Genomic DNA, 19,342 nt, shown 5'->3' on the forward strand with positions numbered 1-19,342 from the left:
TCCTCCATCCGTGGGATTTTCCAGGCAAGTGCAGGAGTGGATTGCCATTTCCTTCTCCAGGGGATCTTCCCAACCCAGGGATCGAACCCAGGTCTCCCGCATTGCAGGCAGACGCTTTACCGTCTGAGCCACCAGAGAAGCCTGTATCGGTTTGTATCGGTACCTGTACAATATTCGTAATTATTTCTTATGTGCCTTTCATGTGCCAAAAAAAAAAAAAAAAAAAAACAACGCTGTAGAGAAAGCAAAGAAGCGCAAAACATAGTTACTACTTCTATGGATTTTTTTTTTTTCCTGAGAGAGTATTTATTTATGTGCCCAGGATGTTGACCCCTAAACTTAAATATCCAGCACGGAGCTTTGACCCTCTCTCACGAGGGTGGATCCAGGGATGGTCCTGGAACCCGTGTCTAGGGCAGTGGAACCCAGGGACCAGAGGCGGGAAGCCTCTGAGCCAGCAGCTGCTGATAGCAGCAAATGGTGAAACGGCGATGGGAACCAGGCCCTCTTCCCCATCCCAAGAGCTGAGGATGGTTGGCCAAGCTTGGGTGCACACATGTGGGGGAAGTGGAAGTCTAGTGCCATGTGCAGAGGCTGCAGCCTGGTTTCCGGCCCCAGTGCCAAGAGAGAGGTGGTGGCAGCAGTTTTGCCACCAAGAGGCCCAGGTCTATGCACTCCTGTGAGGCGAGGTGGTAGGGGGAAAGCAGGCACTAGTCTGAGGACTTGCTGAGGGATGCATCCTCCCAGGTCAGCTCTTAAGAGGCTGGTGTGGAAAGTGCCCTGCAACTGCCAGTCATGGGCACGTGCATCGGGGGCACAGTGAGGGGTGGGGGGTCGAGGCTGGTGTCAGGAGGCTCGCAGTCATCAGCTGAGTGCAGGGAGAAGGCTTGGCACTGGTGCTGGTAGTTCAGGATTGAGTCGTACAGCACCTCCCGGTGGCACGGCAGGGACGCATCCGGCCACCGATGCCAGGTCGCCACCTGCGGCCCATCCAGGTGGGCGGTGTATCGGGGCTGCTCCCTGACGTCGGCGGCTTGGGTCCAGCTGGCTGCGGCTGCGTGGGCAGTAGATGCGCCCCAGCTCTGGCCACGAGCCCCGGGCGATGAGCGGACCCACAGGGTCGCACGGTAGCAGCGGGAGCCCGGCGCGGACCCAGCCCGCACTGCTCAGTGCCTGGCTTGGAACAGCCCGGGGGATTGAACCTGGGATGCCGCCTTCTTCCCTCCAACGCTCTGCTGGGTAAGAAATTTTTTAATGCATTACGGAAGCTTAAGACATACACACAAACAGGTAGGGTTCAAGAAGAATGCCAAATGTCTTCAAACAGATCTGTAACAAGGTGATACAGAACCTCCAGCCAGATAGAAAGGTCTGCCAAGATGGCAACATATTAACCAGACCATGAAGGTTGAGTTGAATTTTAAAATTGAAAACAAAATGCTTAATTGGCGGAGGCCTTGTAGAGGTATCGGTGCAGAGCACAGAAGTTGAACGCCAAGACGTACCTGTGAGCGCTAAGGACAGCATGTGAATGTCGGGTTTGCTTTTTCTCACTACTCAGACAGTTCTTTTCCCAGATCCTCTGCCACTTGTTTTTTTGTTTGTTTTGTTTTAAGTAAACTGTTATTGGAATGTAGCTGCTCTTATTTGTTGCCTATTGTCTATAGCTTCTTTCATGCTACAAGGGCAAATTAAATGGTTGTGAGTTGTATGGTTCATAAAGCCTAAATAGTTACTGTCTGGTAATTAACAGAAAAAGTTTGCTAAGTCTTGTTCTAAACACCATTAGACAGGAGTGGTTTGTTTCACCTCGGGTTCTTACCTTATCATCTTTCCTCCGATGCATAGTGGTATGGTTCATAAAGTTATTGATGGAAGCTTTCTCCCAGTGGCAATCAAGAGCTATTGTATACATGTTTAAATGCATGCAGTTCATATGTGTAACTCTTCCTGCTTCATTAGAATGACACTCCCTCCCCCCATTTTCAATAGAGCTAATTAGTCTTCAGAGAATAACACATGCTAACCACCTTATGCAAAACATTTTCTTTCCTTTTTTTTTAAACATTTTCTTTTTAATGGCTTCTTAGACTAAGCACAGCACAGCACATAGACTTCCTTTAGTCTGTCTCTTGACCTTACCAGCATAATTCATTTTCTCCAGTAACCTGCATATCTTTCAAAACATAGCTGATTTTCTCGGATCAGAGAAATTGACAAGGATCACAGGAATCTGGTCAATTTCTCTTAGCAGCCAGCTCCAAGTGTTAAAGAGTTTGAAGCTGAAAGACCAATTATCACTTTCCTACAGAAGTGCTTTACACGAGGAAGAGAGAATGGAGATGGAAGTTGAGAAAGACTGTAGTGAGAGGAACAAAATGAGTAAAAGATTTAAAAATAGCAGTGTTTTAGAAAAGATAGAAAATAATAGCCCAAAGAAAATAAAGGCTCTGGTGAATATATAATGTGGAAGGATATATCCTACATCCTTTTGATACTTTACTTTTGCTAGTTGAAATAAGATGTTTCAGAGCTTATCATGGCATCCAAATTCAATTTTGATTAGCATTACCTTACAAATGGGCCAAGTACCCAGGAAACAAGAGAAATATTACAGCATGAAATATATAGAGGGAAATGGTAGTAATTGGCTATATTTAAATTTGTGTGTATGTGTGTGTGTGTAAGTCGCTTCAGTAGTGTCTGACTCTCTGCAACCTCAAGGACTGCAGGACGCCAGGCTTCTCTGTCCATCACCAACACCTGGAGTTTTCTCAAACTCATGTCCATCAAGTCGGTGATGCCATCCAACCATCTCATCCTCTGCCATCCGCTTCTCCTCCTGCCCTCAATCTTTCACAGCATCAGGGTCTTTTCAAATGAGTTAGCTCTTTGCATCAGGTGGCCAAAGTATTGGAGTTTCAGCTTCAACATCATCCCTTCTAATGAATATTCAGGATTGATTTCCTTTAGGAGTGACTGGTTGGATCCCCTTGCAGTACAAGGGACTCTCAAGAGTCTTCTCCAATACCACAGTTCAAAAACATCAATTTTTCCACACTCAGTATGCTTTATAGTCCAGCTCTCACATCTATACATGACTACTGGAAAAACCATAGCCTTGACTAGACGGACCTTAGTTGGCAAAGTAATGTCTTTGCTTTTGAATATGCTGTGTAGTTTGGTCATCACTTTACTTCCAAGGAGTAAATGTCTTTTAATTTCATGGCTACAGTTACCATCTGCAGTGATTTTGGAGCCCCCCCCCCTTAAAATGGCTGCCACTGTTTCCGCTGTTTCCCCATCGATTTGCCATGAAGTGATGGGACCGGATGCCATGATCTTAGTTTTCTGAATGTTGAGCTGTAAGCCAACTTTTTTACTCTCCTCTTTGACTTTCATCAAGAGGATCTTTAGTTCTTCACTTTCTGCCATAAGGGTGGTGTCATCTGCATATCTGAGGTTATGTTGATATCTCTCCCAGCAATCTTGATTCCAGCTTGTGCTTCATCTAGCCAAGCATTTCTCATGATGTACTCTGCATATAAGTTAAATAAGGAGGGTGACAATATATAGCCTTGACATACTCCTTTTCCTATTTGGACCAGTCTGTTGTTCCATGTCCAGTTCTAAACTGTTGCTTCCTGACCTGCATACATATTTCTCAAGAGGCAGGTCAGGTGGTCTGGTATTCCCATCTCTTGAAGAATTTCCCACAGTTTGTGGTGATCCACACAGTCCAGGGCTTTGGCATAGTCAATAAAGCAGAAATAGGTGATTTTCTGGAACTCTCTTGCTTTTTTGATGATCCAACAGATGTTGGCAATTTGATCTCTGGTTCCTCTGCCATTTCTAAAACCAGCTTAAACATCTGGAAATTCACAGTTCACATATTGCTGAAGCCTGGCTTGGAGAATTTTGAGCATTACTTTACTAACGTGTGAGATGAGTGCAGTTGTACAGTAGTTTGAGCATTCTTTGGCATTTCCTTTCTTTGGAATTGGAATGAAAACTGACCTTTTTCAGTCCTGTGGCCATTGCTACATTTTCCAAATTTGCTGGCATATTGAGTGCAGCACTTTCATAGCATCATCTTTCAGGATTTGAAATAGCTCAACTGGAATTCCATCATCTCCACTAGCTTTGTTCATAGTGATACTTCCTAAGGCCCACTTGTCTTCTCATTCCAGGATATCTGGCTCTAGGTGAATGATTACGCCACTGTGCTTATCTGGCTTATGAAGATCTTTTTTGGATAGTTACTCTGTATTCTTGCCACCTCTTCTTAATATCTTCTGGTTCTTTTAGGTCCATACCATTTGTGTCTGTTATTGAGACCATCTTTGCATGAAATGTTTCCTTGGTATCTCTAATTTTCTTGAAGAGATCTCTAGTCTTTCCCATTCTATTGTTTTCCTCTATTTCTTTGCATTGATCACTGAGGAAGGCTTTCTTATCTCTCCTTGCTATTCTTTGGAACTCTGCATTCAAATGGGTATATCTTGTCTTTTCTCCTTTGCTTTTGGCTTCTCATCTTTTCACAGCTATTTGTAAGGCCTCCTCAGACAGCCATTTTTCTTTTTTGCATTTCTTTTTCTTGGGATGGTCTTGATCCATGTCTCCTGATTTCTGACTTCTACTGTATAATCATAAGGGATTTGAATTAGGTCATACCTGAATGGTCTAGTGGTTTTCCCTAGTTTCTTCAATTTAAGTCTGAATTTGGTAATAAGGAGTTCATGATCTAAGCCACAGTCTGCTCCTGGTCTTCTCTTTGCTGACTGTATAGAGCTTCTCCACCTTTGGCTGCAAAGAATATAATCGGTCTGATTTTGGTGTTGACCATCTGGTGATGTCCATGTGTAGAGTCTTCTCTTGTGTTGTTGGAAGAGAGTGTTTGCTATGACCAGTGCATTCTCTTGGCAAAACTCTATTAGCCTTTGCCCTGCTTCATTCTGTACTCCAAGGCCAAATTTGCCTGTTACTCCAGATGTTTCTTGACTTCCTACTTTTGCATTCCAGTCCCCTACAATGAAAAGGACATCTTTTTGGGGTGTTAGTTCTAGAAGGTCTTGTTGGTCTTCGTAGAACCATTCAACTTCAGCTTTTTCAGCATTAGTGGTTGGGGTATAGACTTGGATTACCTTGACATTGAATGGTTTGCCTTGGAGACCAACAGAGATCATTATGTCATTTTTGGGATTGCATCCAAGTGCTGAGTTCAGACTCTTGTTTACTATGATGGCTACTCCATTTCTTCTAAGGGATTCTTGCACATAGTAGTAGATATAATGGTCATCTGAGTTAAATTCACCCATTCCAGTCCATTTTAGTTCACTGATTCCTAAAATGTTGACGTTCACTGTTGCCATCTCCTGTTTGACCACTTTCAATTTGCTTTGATTCATGGACCTGACATTCCAGGTTCCTATGCAATATTGCTCTTTACAGCTTCGGACCTTGCTTCCATCACCAGTCACATCCACAACTGGTGTTGTTTGCTTTGGCTTGGTTTCTTCATTCTTTCTCAGAGAAGGCAATGGCACCCCACTCTAGTACTCTTGCCTGGAAAATCCCATGGACAGTGGAGCCTGGTGGGCTGTTGTCTATGGGGTCGCACAGAGTCGGACACAACTGAAGCGATTTAACAGCAGCAGCAGCTTTATTCTTTCTGGAGTTATTTCTCCACTGATATCCAGTAGCATATTGGGTACCTAGCAACCTGGGGAGTTCATCTATCAGTGTCCTATCTTTTTGCATTTTCATACTGCTCATGGAGTTCTCAAGGGAAGAATACTGAAGTGGTTTGCCATTCTCTTCTTCAGTGGACCACATTTTTTCAGAACTTTCTACCATGATTCGTCCATCTTGGGTGGCCCTACATGGCATGGCTCATAGTTTCATTGAGTTAGACAAGGCTGTGGTCCATGTGATTATATTGGTTAGTTTTCTGTGATTGTGGTTTTCAGTCTATCTGCGCTCTGATGGAGAAGGATAAGAGGCTTATGGAAGCTTCCTAATGGGAGAGACTGACTGAGGTGGAAACTGAGTCTTGTTCTGATGGGCGGGGCCATGCTCAGTAAATTTTTAATCCAATTTTCTGTTGATGGGTGGAACTGTGTTTCCTCCCTGCTATTTACCTGGGGGAAGACCTGGGTTCGATCCCTGGGTCTGCCCGCAATGTGGGAGACCTGGGTTCGATCCCTGGGTTGGGAAGATCCTCTGGAGAAGGAAATGGCAACTCACTCCAGTGTTCTTGCCTGGAGAATCCCATGGACGGAGAAGCCTGGTGGGCTACAGTCCACGGGGTCACAAAAGGTCGGATATGACTGAGCGACTTCAGTTTCAGTTTCAGTTTCAAACTATGGTGGGAGGTAATGAAGATAACGGTGACCTCCTTCAAAAGGTCCCCTGCACGCACTGCTACACTCAGTGCCCCCATCCCTGCAGCAGGCCACTGCCAACCCATGCCTGCACTAGAGACTCCTGGACACTCACAGGCAAGTCTAGGTCAGTCTCTTTTGGGGTCACTGGTCCTTTCCCTGGGTCCTGCTGCACATAAGGTTCTCTTTGTGCCCTCCCAGTTTATTTCCCAGTCCTGTGTAAGTTCTGGTAGCTCTATGGTGGGGTTAATGGCAGCCTCCTTGAAGAAGGCTTATGCCATACCCAAGTCCGCTGCACCCAGAGCTCCTGCCCCTGTGGCAGTCTACTGCTGACCCGTACTTCTACAGGAGATGCTCAGACACAGTTCTGTCTCAGTCTCTGTGGGGTCCCTGGGTCCTGGTGCACACAAGGTTTGTTTTGAGCCCTCTGAGTGTCTCTGGCAGGAATGGGGTTTGATTCCAAATGCAAATTCACCCCTCCTTCCATCTTGCTGGGGCTTCTCCTTTGCCCTTGTGCGTGGGGTATCTCCTCACAGCTGTTCCAGCAAAGCACAGCCACCTGGGAAGGCTTTTAATTTATGGTAGGAATAAAATTAGTTACAGTTGATTAGGGATGGGCTGTCCCTAGGGGTTATGTTGAGAAAATATATAGGATGGCCAACAATTTAAGTGGACGCCATATGAATATGTTAATTCAGTTTGAGTGTAGAGGGCATATCTGAGTGTTTAGAGAAGATACATGGGTGAGAGTTGATAAATATGTGGGTGAAAAGATAATGAATCACTGTTGAGAAAGGAACATTTAAAGAGGGTATAGTAAAGGGTCTTTCCTTTCATATTATGTGAATTTTTTTCTGTTCACATAGGTTTTTAATTTCTGTAATGCAAGACAGACCTGAAGTATATTTGCCACTTAAATTTTGGTCAGCATATAATCTTCTGGGCATAAAAATGAATATATACTTGTGAACATCTCTGAAACCAATTTAGAAATTTCACATTGAGTGGGACTCCTGGGAACTCACTATGCTATATAAAATTTTCAAACTCAAAAAATCCCATAGCTGATAGTTCATTTCCTAACATAATTTTTGGGGCTTCCCTGGTAGCTCAGAGGTTAAAGCGTCTGCCTGCAATGTGGGAGACCTGGGTTTGATCCCTGGGTCAGCCCTCTACATTTCTAGATTTCTTGAGCAGTTATAAGTTTCAAATTAATGAAAAATGAATGTAAGAAATGTAGGGGACACTGGAGAACTATGACTTCCACAGACTGGTCAACTAGCCTCTAAGTATTTGGAAGTGTGGTAAAATCATTATTTTCCTTTAATACCAACTTTATTGAAGCATCATTCACATACCATAAAATTTACACACTTAAAGTATACAATTCAGTGGTAATTAGTGTATTCACAGAATTGCATGACTATTAGCACTGTGTAATTTCACAATGTTCGCATCACCCCAAAGAGAAACACAGTGTCCTTTAGTGGTCACTCCCCCTGCTCCCCATTCCTCAGCCCCTGGTAACCACTAATCTCATCTATCCCTATAAATTTTTCCTGTTCTTGACATGTCATATAAATATAGTCATATAGTATGTAGGCTTGTTTCTGGTTTCTTTGATTTAGCATAATATCTTCAAGATTCATCAATGTTGAAGTATCAGTACCCCATTGCTTTTTATGGCCAAATCATATCCCATGGTATGGCTATACTACCATTTGTTTATCCATTCATCAGTTGATGGCCATTTGAATTGTTTCTACCTTTTGGCTGGGGTGAAGAATGCTGATATAAACATTCATATGGAAGTTTTTATATGGATAAGTTGTCTTATGTATGTAGTTTTTACTATAGAAACAAAGTGTAATAAAACAAAGGGGGAACTTTAAAACTTTGAATACAGATCAAGGTGCTCTGAGGGATGTAGTGATAAATATACAGTTTATAATTGCCCCATACATTCCTAGTTTTATGCTCAATGTTATTTGTCCTCAGCTTTATTGAGGTATAATTGACAAATAGGAATACGATGCACATGGGTTGGGAAGCTCCGCTGGAAGAGGGCATGGCAACCTGCTCCGGTATTCTTGCCTACAGAAACCCCGTGGACGCAGAAGCCTGGTGGGCTGCAGTCCATAGAGTCGCAGAGACAACTGGAGTGACTTAGCATGCATACATGCAAGGTGCACAATTGTTCTGATAAATGTGTACATTATGAAATGATCAGCACAGTTAATCTAATTAACATATTCATCACCTCAAATTTTAAATCTTGTTTTATGGTGAGAACATATAAGATTTACCCTCTTTGTAAACTGCAGGTATAGTATTGTTCCCTTTAGTCATCAATATAGTAGTCAACAATATAGTATTGTTCACTATAGTCATCATGCTGTACATTAGATCTCCAGAATTTACCCATCTTGAGCAACTGAAACTTTGTACTCTTTTGACCAACATCTCCCTATTTCCACCACTGCCCACCCCCGACTCCCCACTGCCGCCGGCCCCAGGCAGCCACCCTTCTACTCTGTCCTCTCAAGAGTTTGACTATTTTAAACTCACATACATTTCACATGTAAAATTCATGTAATATTTGTCTTTCTGTGTCTGGCTTGTTTCATTCAGAATAATGTCCTTCGAGTTCATCCATGTTGTCAGCAATGGCAGTATTTCCTTCTTTTTTAAGGCCGAATGACATTCCACTGTGTGTGTACTACATCTTCTTTATTCATTCATTGATGAACATTGAGGTTGTTTTTGATTCTTGGCTATTGCAAATAATGCTGCAATGAACATGGGAAAGCAGATATTTCTTGGAGATACGGATATCATTTCCTTTGGATATATGCTTAGAAGGGGGATTCCTGGATCATATGGTAGTTCTATTTCTAATCTTTTTGAGATGTCCTCATACTATTTTTCCTAATTGCTGTCTAATTGCTCTATCAGTTTACATCCCCACCAACAGCAAACTCCAAAATGGTTCCTTTTTCTTCATAACCTCAGCAACCTTTGTTATCTGATTTTTTTTATAAATGACCATTTCAACAGGTGGGATGTAATAGTTCTTTGAGGTTTTGATTTGCATTTCCCTGATGATTAGTGATGTTGAGCACCTTCTCATATACCTTTTGCCACTCATATGTCTTCTTTGGAGAAATGTGTATTCAAGTGTTCTGCCCGTTTTTTTTTTTTTCATTATAAAGTGTTCCATATTTTATTCATTTAATCTCTTTTGATATTTGTGTGGCTTTCAGCATTTTGATATAACCAGAGCTCTAAACATACATCTTTTCACATTTTTGCTAGTAATATATTAAATTCTTTTCTAGGTCCCATTTTTTCCTTTTTCTTTTTTTTAAATTTATTTTTTAATATAAATTTATTTATTTTAATTGTAGGATAATTACTTTACAATGGTGTATTGGTTTTGCCATACATCAACATGAATCTGCCGCAGGTGTACATGTGTTCCCCATCCTGAACTCCCCTCCCACCTCCCTCCCTGTACCATCCCTCTGGGTCATCCCAGTGCACCAGCCCCAAGCATCCTATATCATTCTGCCCGTTTTTTAACTGGGTTATTAGTTTGCTTTTGATTTGTAAGTGTTCCTTATATATTCTCCATATTAACCCTTTATCACATATATGGTTCACAAGTATTTTTTTTCCCATTCTGTAGGATGTTTCTTCACTATGTGGACTGCTTCTTTTGCTGTGGAAAAGCTTTTTAGTTTGATGTAGCCTTGTCTATTTTTCAGTTTTGTTGCCTGTGCTTTGGAAGTCTTATCCAAAAAATTGTTCTCAAGACCAAATATCTGATGTTTCATGGCAAAGAAGTTGTGCATAGTTGGACATGGTGATTGATCCTTTGTGTGTGTTGCTGCTGCTGCTGCTAAGTCACTTCAGTCGTGTCTGACTCTGTGCAGCCCCATAGACGGCAGCCCACCAGGCTCCCCTGTCCCTGGGATTCTCCAGGCAAGAACACTGGAGTGGGTTGCCATTTCCTTCTCCAATGCATGAAAGTGAAAAGTGAAAGGGAAGTGGCTCAGTTGTGTCCGACTCTTTGCGACCCCATGGACTGTAGCCCACCAGGCTCCTCCGTCCATAGGATTTTCCAGGCAAGAGTACTGGAGTGGGGTGCCATCACCTTCTCCTTGTGTGTGTTACTGAATTCAATTTGATAGTATTTGGTAGAGTTTTGCACATACATTCATAAAGGACATTGGTCTGTAGTTTTCTTGAATGCCTTTTTACATTAGAGTGAAACTGGTATCATGGAAGGAGTTAGAAAATGTTATCTTTAATTTTTGGAATACTTTGTGAAGAATTGGTTCTCATTCTTTAAATGTCCAGTAAAAGTCGCCATCAAATCCATCTGATTCTGGACTTCTCTTTGTCAGAAATTTTCAGATTTCTGTTTCAACCTCTAGTTATCTTATGGCTATTCAGATTTTCTGTTTCTTCTAGAACCATGTTCAGAAGTTTGTGTCTTAGGATTTGTCCATGTCATCTAGGTTATCTAATTGGTTGGCACATGATTATTTATTGTTTTATTATTCTGTCATACTCCTTTTTATTGATGTAGAGTGGTAGTGATATTCTTTCTTTTATTCCTGATTTTAAGAAATTGAGTTTTTGCTGTTGTTGATTTTGGCTTGATGAGTCTAGCTCAAGTTTTTTTCAATATCATTAATCATTACAAAGACATAGTTTCAGGTTTGTTGATTTTCTCCATTGCTTTCTGTTCTCTGTTTCATGGTTATTCCTTTCCTTTTGTTTGCTTTGTTTACTTCCTTTTGCTCTTCTTTTTTTCTATTTCCAAAGATGGAGGTTAGGTTATTGATGAAAGGCCTTTATCTTTTTTTAATATTGATGCTTACTGCTATAAATTTACTTCTAATCATTTCTTTTGCTGCATCCCATAAGTTTTGGTATGTTGAGTTTTAGTTTTTCTTTATTTCAAAGTTTTCTCTAATATCTCTTAAAATTTCTTCTTTGACCTATTGGTTACTTAGAAGTGTATTATTTAATTTCCACGTATTTGTGAGTTTCTTGCATTCTCTTATCTTTATTTGTTCTTTTAAACAATTTCTGTATTGATATGCTCTAGTTTGTGAGATGTTCTCATACTGCCTTTAAGTTTTTAGACATGTTTTTCTTCAGTTTTTTGAACATATTTATAATAGTTGACTTACTGTCTTTGTTTCATAACTCTAACAGTTGTGTTTCCTCAGGGACAGTTGCTATTTATTCAGTTCAGTTCAGTCGATCAGTCATGCCCAACTCTTTGCAACCCCATGAATTGCAGCACACCAGGCCTCACTGTCCATCACCAACTCCTGGAGTTCACTCAGACTCACGTCCATCGAGTCAGTGATGCCATCCAGCCATCTCATCCTCGGTCATCCCCTTCTCCTCCTGCCCCCAATCCCTCCCAGCACCAAGGTCTTTTCCAATGATTCAACACTTCACATGAGGTGGCCAAAGTACTGGAGTTTCAGCTTTAGCATCATTCCTTCCAAAGAACACCCAGGACTGATCTCCTTTAGAATGGACTGGTTGGATCTCCTTGCAGTCCAAGGGACTCTCAAGAGTCTTCTCCAGCACCACAGTTCAAAAGCATCAATTCATCGGCGCTCAGCTTTCTTCACAGTCCAACTCTCACATCCATACATGACCAATGGAAAAACCATAGCCTTGACTAGACGGACCTTTGTTGGCAAAGTAATGTCTCTGCTTTTGAATATGCTATCTAGGTTTAGGTTGGTACAAAAGTAACTGTGGTTTCAGACCATGAATTTTAAATCATTTTAACTAGGCTGAAATACATCTTTATAAATCAAAATAGAAACCACTGTGATCAACACATTTTGCCAACGAGAAATAAGTTTGTTTATTCCTGTAGCATAAAAATCCATGCTATGAAATTTGACGAACTCTTGGAAAGCATTTTCTGCCTCCTGCTGGTTGTGGAAGTGTTTTCCCTGCAAAAAGTTTTCAAGATGCTTGAAGAAGTGGTAAGTTGGTTGGCAAGAGATAAAGTGAATGTGGCAAATGAGGCTAAACTTTGTAGCCTGATTCATTCAGCTTTTGAAGTGTTCATTGTGTAATATTTAAGGTAATTTTCAAATAGCTGAGAAGTTAATTTTGACAATTTTCCCAGTGTTCTCTTTCTGTTTGTGAAGGAGTAACTTTTTGGAGGCCTTTATTCTGCCATTCTGGAAGTATTTCAGTGCCATTAATCTTAATTTTTTTTTCTTAGATCGTTTTCTAATAATGTGCATCTTAAAGATTTGTCAGAGCTGTATATGATGTTTCTAAAGACTTTCATTTCACCATCAATAAACTAGCTTGCCTTAAAATTTTGTAAGCAACATTTTTTATTTGCTTTTTATTTTATCCCAACAGTTTTCTGTTTTCTTAATCCATTTCAGCTGCTGTAAGAGTATACCATAGACTGCACAGTTTATAAGCAACTGAAATTTATTTCTAATCGTTCTGGAGGCTGGAAATCCCAGATCAGAGTGCTCACATGGTCAGATGTGGGCCCTCTTCCTGGGCACAGACTTCTTCTGATATCCTCACATGGTGGAAGGCTTAAGGAGCTCTGTGGACCCTCTTTTATAAGGACACTAATCCCACTCAGGCTTTAATTGCCTAATTCTATCTTGTAGAGCATTAGAATTTAACATAAGAGTTTCAGAACTTCCCTGGTGGTTCAGTGGTTACGACTCCTTACTTCCACTTCAGGGACATGAGTTCAGTCCCTGGTTGTGGAACTAAGATCATGTATGTTGTGTGACATGGCAAAAAAAAAAAAAGAAAAAAAAAAGAACAACAACCCAAAACATGAGTTTTAGGGGTTCGCAAGTATTACCCAGGGATCAAACCCAAGTCTCCTGCGTTGCAGGCAGGTTCTTTACCTGCTGAGTCACAAGGGAAGCCCCAAATATTCAGCCGATAGCAATTGATCGCTTTTCTTCTGTTTTCAGAATGTGACATGTTCATTCATTCCACATCAAGTTGGAGTCTTTAAAGTGAAGCAATTTATAGAGATTATTGGCTCAGTGGCAGATGAAAATTTGCAGTCTTCATCACTGAAGCCTTTCCATTATATATATTTATATTTTAATAGTGTCTGCAAGCCTTCTACCAAGAAAGTTGTGATGAAAGTTAATCCTGGTATGCTATCAGGGGTGCTTATCAATTATTAGTTTATTTTTGGTTACTCTAGGATTATCTTAACACATTAATGTTTAGCTGTGTATATAAAATGTGATCTAATCTAATGCTTCTAAACTTTTGCATGCATCTGGGCCTGTAAAAATATGTCACTGTCTTACATCCCATCATTGATTATTAAGCATATCTTTGTTGGAGCCCAAATATTTGAATTTCCAGCATGTTTCCAATAGATGCTGATGCTGCCATTTTGAAGATCTCACTTTGACTAGCACTGGTTTGGTGGTATATAAAATTTATTGAAAATTTTAATATTTTATTCTTCTACTTTTTGAGTCTATAATATAAACCATTTTGACTATTCCATAGATTTTCTGATTGCTACTGTTTCAACTAATTCTCAGTTATCTCTTATACATTGAACCATATGAAATTGCTAATATTCAATTCTCTTTATAAAAATTTCAGTTTCATGTGGGACAACCTAATCCTTCAAGTTATCAGGTTTTAGGTTTTTGCATGCATTTTAATCACTTATGCATACATTATTTTACTAAATTATTTTATGTAGATCCATTTATTAATTATTTTCATTTTCTGAATTTGCTTAGGGATTTAGGATTAAGTTGGAAGCAGCACTCTAATGTAATTGTTAATTCATGGAAGTTCAAAAAAAATGTTTAAATTTAATATTCAATTCTCTAACAGGTATATCCCCTTTGGTCAGTAATCCTACGGGACAGTTTGTGGTGAAAGACTTGGTGCAGTACAAGGACCATGCACCTGTTGCGATGCTTCAGTCAACCATGACACACATTCACAATCATAAGATAAATAAAGAGTTAATAAAGGGTGCACTGATAGCCTTTCCCAATGACCGAGCTGCAAGTATCCGGTCTGGAGAAGACCATGAAAATTTCAGGTAATGTGCTATATTAAAAACCTGAAATTTTGTAAGACACAATAACCAGCATGATATGCAGAGATCTTATCAGATCCTGCTGTAATAAATTAGTGATGGTAATAATAATAGTAGCAAAATTTTGTTTTCAATTTTTTTAATTGGAGGAGTTGTTGTGGAATGCTACTCTTATTTCCTTCATCTAACCTTTCATCTCTAATGTGAATGGTTTACCCAATGATTCTTAAAATAGGCTGTTGACAAGCAGAGAAAAATAATAGAAATAATCACGTTTGGAAATGTATATAGCCCTCAGAATAGTCATGTTCATTAAATATGGCTGAGACCTTGAATTTATCTAAGATGAAAAATTTTAAGCTGTGATAAATCAGTCGTTCTCATCTTCATTGTCATTATCGTCTTCATCCTTAGCATCATCTTTGCTCAGTCTCCTCAAAGTCACATTTCCAACAACTTTTCCCAAAATGAACTAAAATCTCCCCGGTTATAAGAATTATAAATCAATGCTTAGTGAGAATAAACTCAGTCATCCTGACATCTTTATTTTAGCCATTAGCTCAGGAATGGTTTTTATATATTTGAGGATGAACTAGATTTCTTTTTTACATGTTTGTATGTTACTAAACAACTGTCTAAACTTGATCATGTCCCATAACATTCTTTACTTGTCTCTTTACCTTTGGTGAATCTTTAAGCTCACTTACTTTTACAATTATTTTCTTAAAATACAATTTGATATTTTATGCCATGATTGTTTTATTATCCACAATTGGAAAATTCTAAGTTTTTATTAATATATAGTCTATTTATGATTTTATTTTACAAATTCCATTCATATCAGTCTTTTTCTCTCTTTTTGTAGTTGACAAGTGCTATAAAACACACAAGCATGAAGATTATGCAGACTCCACTTTAAATAATTATACAGTATAAGGAAAGGAAAACACTGCAAAGATAGCTGTGGAAATAATTTTTAAATGTATTATATTCAATTATTTCCAATGTTTATATAAATATATCTATATACAGATATAGTGTGTTAATTTAACATTAATATTTTATTGGTAAGGCAGTATTAATCAGATGACCTAAACTGCCAGGATTTTTTTTTTTTTTGAGGAAGGCTAACCTAAGTATTTTATATTTATCCCATGGCCATAATTATATTTTTTCTCTCAATTTACTCTTTTCCATACTAACAGAAATACAAAATTTAGTTATTTTCTGGCTAGCAATTAGTAGTGAAAATTCAAGTAATGACATTTTACAGTGTATTAACTTGGTAATTATAATTGCTATTTTATTTTTTAATTCATTTTACCTTCTCAACTTTTGAGAAGAAAATAAGGTAAGAATTTTGTCTAGTTTTATTTAATGCAGTATATATCTTGTGTTTAGAATAGTGTGTTATAATAGGCGCTCAGTAAATATTTATTTAATGAATGAGGGAAAATGTCTTATTTACATTGTAATTTTTTTTGCCTGTACTTTGCACGCTTTAAAAAATCACCTACTCAAAGATTCAGGGTATTTCTTAAAGTTTATTCTTTAAGGATCTCGTAAGCATTTAGATATGTTAGTCACCAGCATTTGTCACTTCAGGCACCTACTCTACTACTTACTTCTAAGTCCTACCTTTTCTTCTTGCTACAGACAGAGGGACTTCAGATATAGGAATTATTTCTAGATTCGAAAGGTAAAGAATCTACCTGCAATACAGGAGACCTGGGTTCAATCCCTGGGTTAGGAAGACCCCCTGGAGTAGGGCATGGCAACCCACTCCAGTATTCTTGCCTAGAGAATTCCATGGACAGAGGAGCCTGGTAGGCTACAGTCCACGGGGTCACACAGAGTCGGACACGACTGAGCAACTTCACGTCATACTTCACTTCAGTCTCTTCATGATGTAAAGAATTTTGTTAAGAATCTAGGAAATGTTGTTGATGATTATCAACTATATTAAGTGAAAGAGCTTCCCATTACCCAACATAATAAAGAACAATATAGTCTGTGGGGTCGCAAAGAGTTGGACATGACTGAGCAATTAGCACATGCAAAGGTAGTTCAAGATCCCAGAGCCTGAAGAGAGATTTAAATATATCAACAACTATCCTTGGAGAAATATCAACAACCTCAGATATGAAGATGGTACCACTCTAATGGCAGAAAACAAAGAGGAACTAAAGAGCCTCTTGATGAGGGTGAAGCAGGAGAGTCAAAAAGCTGGCTTGAAACTCAACATTCAAAACACAAAGATCATGACATCCAGTTCCATCACTTCATGGCAAATAGATGGGGAAAATGTGGAAATATAGACAGATTTTATTTTCTTGGGCTCCAGCATCACTAAAGATGATGACTGCAGCCATGAAATTAAAAGATATTTGCTCCTTGGAAGGAAAGCTATGACAAACCTAGACAGTGTATTAAAAATCAGAGATATCATTTTGCCAACAAAGGTCCACATAGTCAAATCTATGGTTTTTCCAGTATTCATGTATGAATGTGAGAGCTGGATCATAAAGAAAGCTGAGCATCAAAGAATTGATGCTTTGGAATTGTAGTGTTGGAGAAGACTCTTGAGAGTCCCTTGGACTGCAAGGAGATCAAACCAGTCAATCCTAAAAGAAATCAACACTGAGTATTCTTTGGGAGGACTGATGCTGAAGCTGAAGCTCCAATATACTTTAGCCACCTAATTCGAAGAGCCAACTCATTTGAAAAAACCCTGATGCTGGGAAAAATTGAGGGCAGGAGGAGAAGGGGGCAGCAGAGAATGAGATGGCTGGATGTCATCACCAGTTCAGTGAGCATGAATTTAACCAAACTCCAGGACACAGTGAGCTTCCCTGGTGGCTCAGCTGGTAAATAATCCACCTGCAAAGTGGGAGACCTGGATTTGATCCCTGGGTTGGGAAGACCTACTGGATAAGGGATAGGCTACAACTCCAGTATTATTGGGCTTCCCTGGTGACTCAGACAGTAAAGAATGTGCCCACAATTCAGGAGACCTGGGTTCGATCGTGGGTGGGAAAGATCCCCTGGAGAAGGGAACAGCTACCCACTCTAGTATTCTGGCTTGGAGAATTCCATGGACTGTATAGTCCGGGTCACAGAGTCGGACACCACTGAGCAACTTTCACTTTCCAGGAGATAGTGAAGGGAGGGAAGCTTGGCATGTTGGAAAGAGTCAGACAGGACTTAGTGACTGAACAGCAACAGTCCTTGAGTAGCAAAGCATTTGTTTCTCCTTATTGCTTCACTCTCTTAAAGAGTTTAACTCAGTTAAAAAAGTCTTACTGTGACCAATGAGGAATTATTGAAAACAGGAAGAAATATTAGATTAAATTTCATTTGACTGTGTAAGACTACTAGGTTTATACTTATGATTTAATTATTGAGAGTGATAATCTCAATAATTAATAATATTGGCTGAAGACTGAGATAGCCTAAGGCTGAAGGATATGAATAATTGTACTTCTTGTTTTTATGGAAAATATGTGGTAGGCCAAAGTAAAAGCGTGAACACAGTTGAGTGAATATGAGATATTGAGTAGTTTGTAGTTTTTTGGTTTTTTTCTTTGTATAGGTTTGTTGCTGATGGTTACTTTATAAACTCTGAGATATTAAGAAAGCAGCATAATTTTAAAAAAGGATTTCTTATTCTTTCTATATACTTTTTTTCTGGTTTTGAATACAGTGATCTAAAAGTAATTAACTATTAGGAAACACTAATAAGATTCAGATCTAATTCCATCTGTAACCTCAGTTCAGTTCAGTTCGGTCACTCAGTTGTGTCCGACTCTTTGTGACCCCATGAATCGCAGCATGCCAGGGCTCCCTGTCCATCACCAACTGCTGGAGCCTACCCAAACCCAGGTCCATCGAATCAGTGATGCCATCCAGCCATCTCATCCTCTGTCGTCTTCTTCTCCTCCTGACCCCAATCCCTCCCAGCATTAGGGTCTTTTCCAGTGAGTCAACTCTTCGCATGAGGTGGCCAAAGTATTGGAGTTTCAGCTTCAACATCAGTCCCTCCAATGAACAAGACTGATCTCCTTTAGAATGAACTGGTTGGATCTCCTTGCAGTCCAAGGGACTCTCAAGAGTCTTCTCCAACCCCACAGTTCAGAAGCATCAATTCCTCGGCGCTCAGCTTTCTTCACAGTCCAACTCTCACATCCATACATGACCACCGGAAAAACCATAGCCTTGACTAGATGGACCTTTGTTGGCAAAGTAATATCTCTGCTTTTAAATATGTTGTCTAGGTTGGTCATAACTTTCCTTCCAAGGAGTAAGCATCTTTTTATTTCATGGCTGCAGTCACCATCTGCCGTTATTTTGGAGCCCCCCAAAATAAAGTCTGACACTGTTTCCACTGTTTCCCCATCTATTTGCCATGAAGTGATGGAACCAGATGCCATGATCTTAGTTTTCTGAATGTTGAGCTTTAAGCCAACTTTTTTACTTTCCTCCTTCACTTTCATCAAGAGGCTTTTTAGCTCCTCTTCACTTTCTGCCATAAGGGTGGTGTCGTCTGCATATCTGAGGTTACTGATATTTCTCCTGGCAATCTTGATTCCAGCTTGTGCTTCTTCCAGCCCAGCATTTCTCATGATGTACTCTGCATATAAGTTAAATAAGCAGGGTGACAATATACAGCCTTGACATATTCCTTTTCCTATTTGGAACCAGTCTGTTGTTCCATGTCCAGTTCTAACTATCGCTTCCTGACCTGCATACAGGTTTCTCAAGAGACAGGTCAAATGGTCTGGTATTCCCATGTCTTTTAGAATTTTCCACAGTTTGTGGTGATCCACACAGTCAAAAGCTTTGGCATAGT

General features: G+C 39.8%; 1 protein-coding gene across 1 annotated transcript in view; it reads left to right on the forward strand.

Moving 5' to 3' along the window:
- Positions 1 to 19,342, forward strand: part of LOC108634685 (cilia- and flagella-associated protein 47-like) — a 132,425-nt gene that overhangs the window by 23,997 nt on the left and 89,086 nt on the right. Inside the window, exons 9-10 of the mRNA XM_018044760.1 lie at positions 13,385 to 13,574; positions 14,283 to 14,496. Coding sequence (XP_017900249.1) covers positions 13,385 to 13,574; positions 14,283 to 14,496 — 404 coding nt within the window. The remainder of the gene's footprint in view (positions 1 to 13,384; positions 13,575 to 14,282; positions 14,497 to 19,342) is intronic.

This window comes from Capra hircus, unplaced genomic scaffold, assembly GCF_001704415.2.
Source record: "Capra hircus breed San Clemente unplaced genomic scaffold, ASM170441v1, whole genome shotgun sequence".
In the NCBI taxonomy this organism is placed as follows: domain Eukaryota; kingdom Metazoa; phylum Chordata; class Mammalia; order Artiodactyla; family Bovidae; genus Capra; species Capra hircus.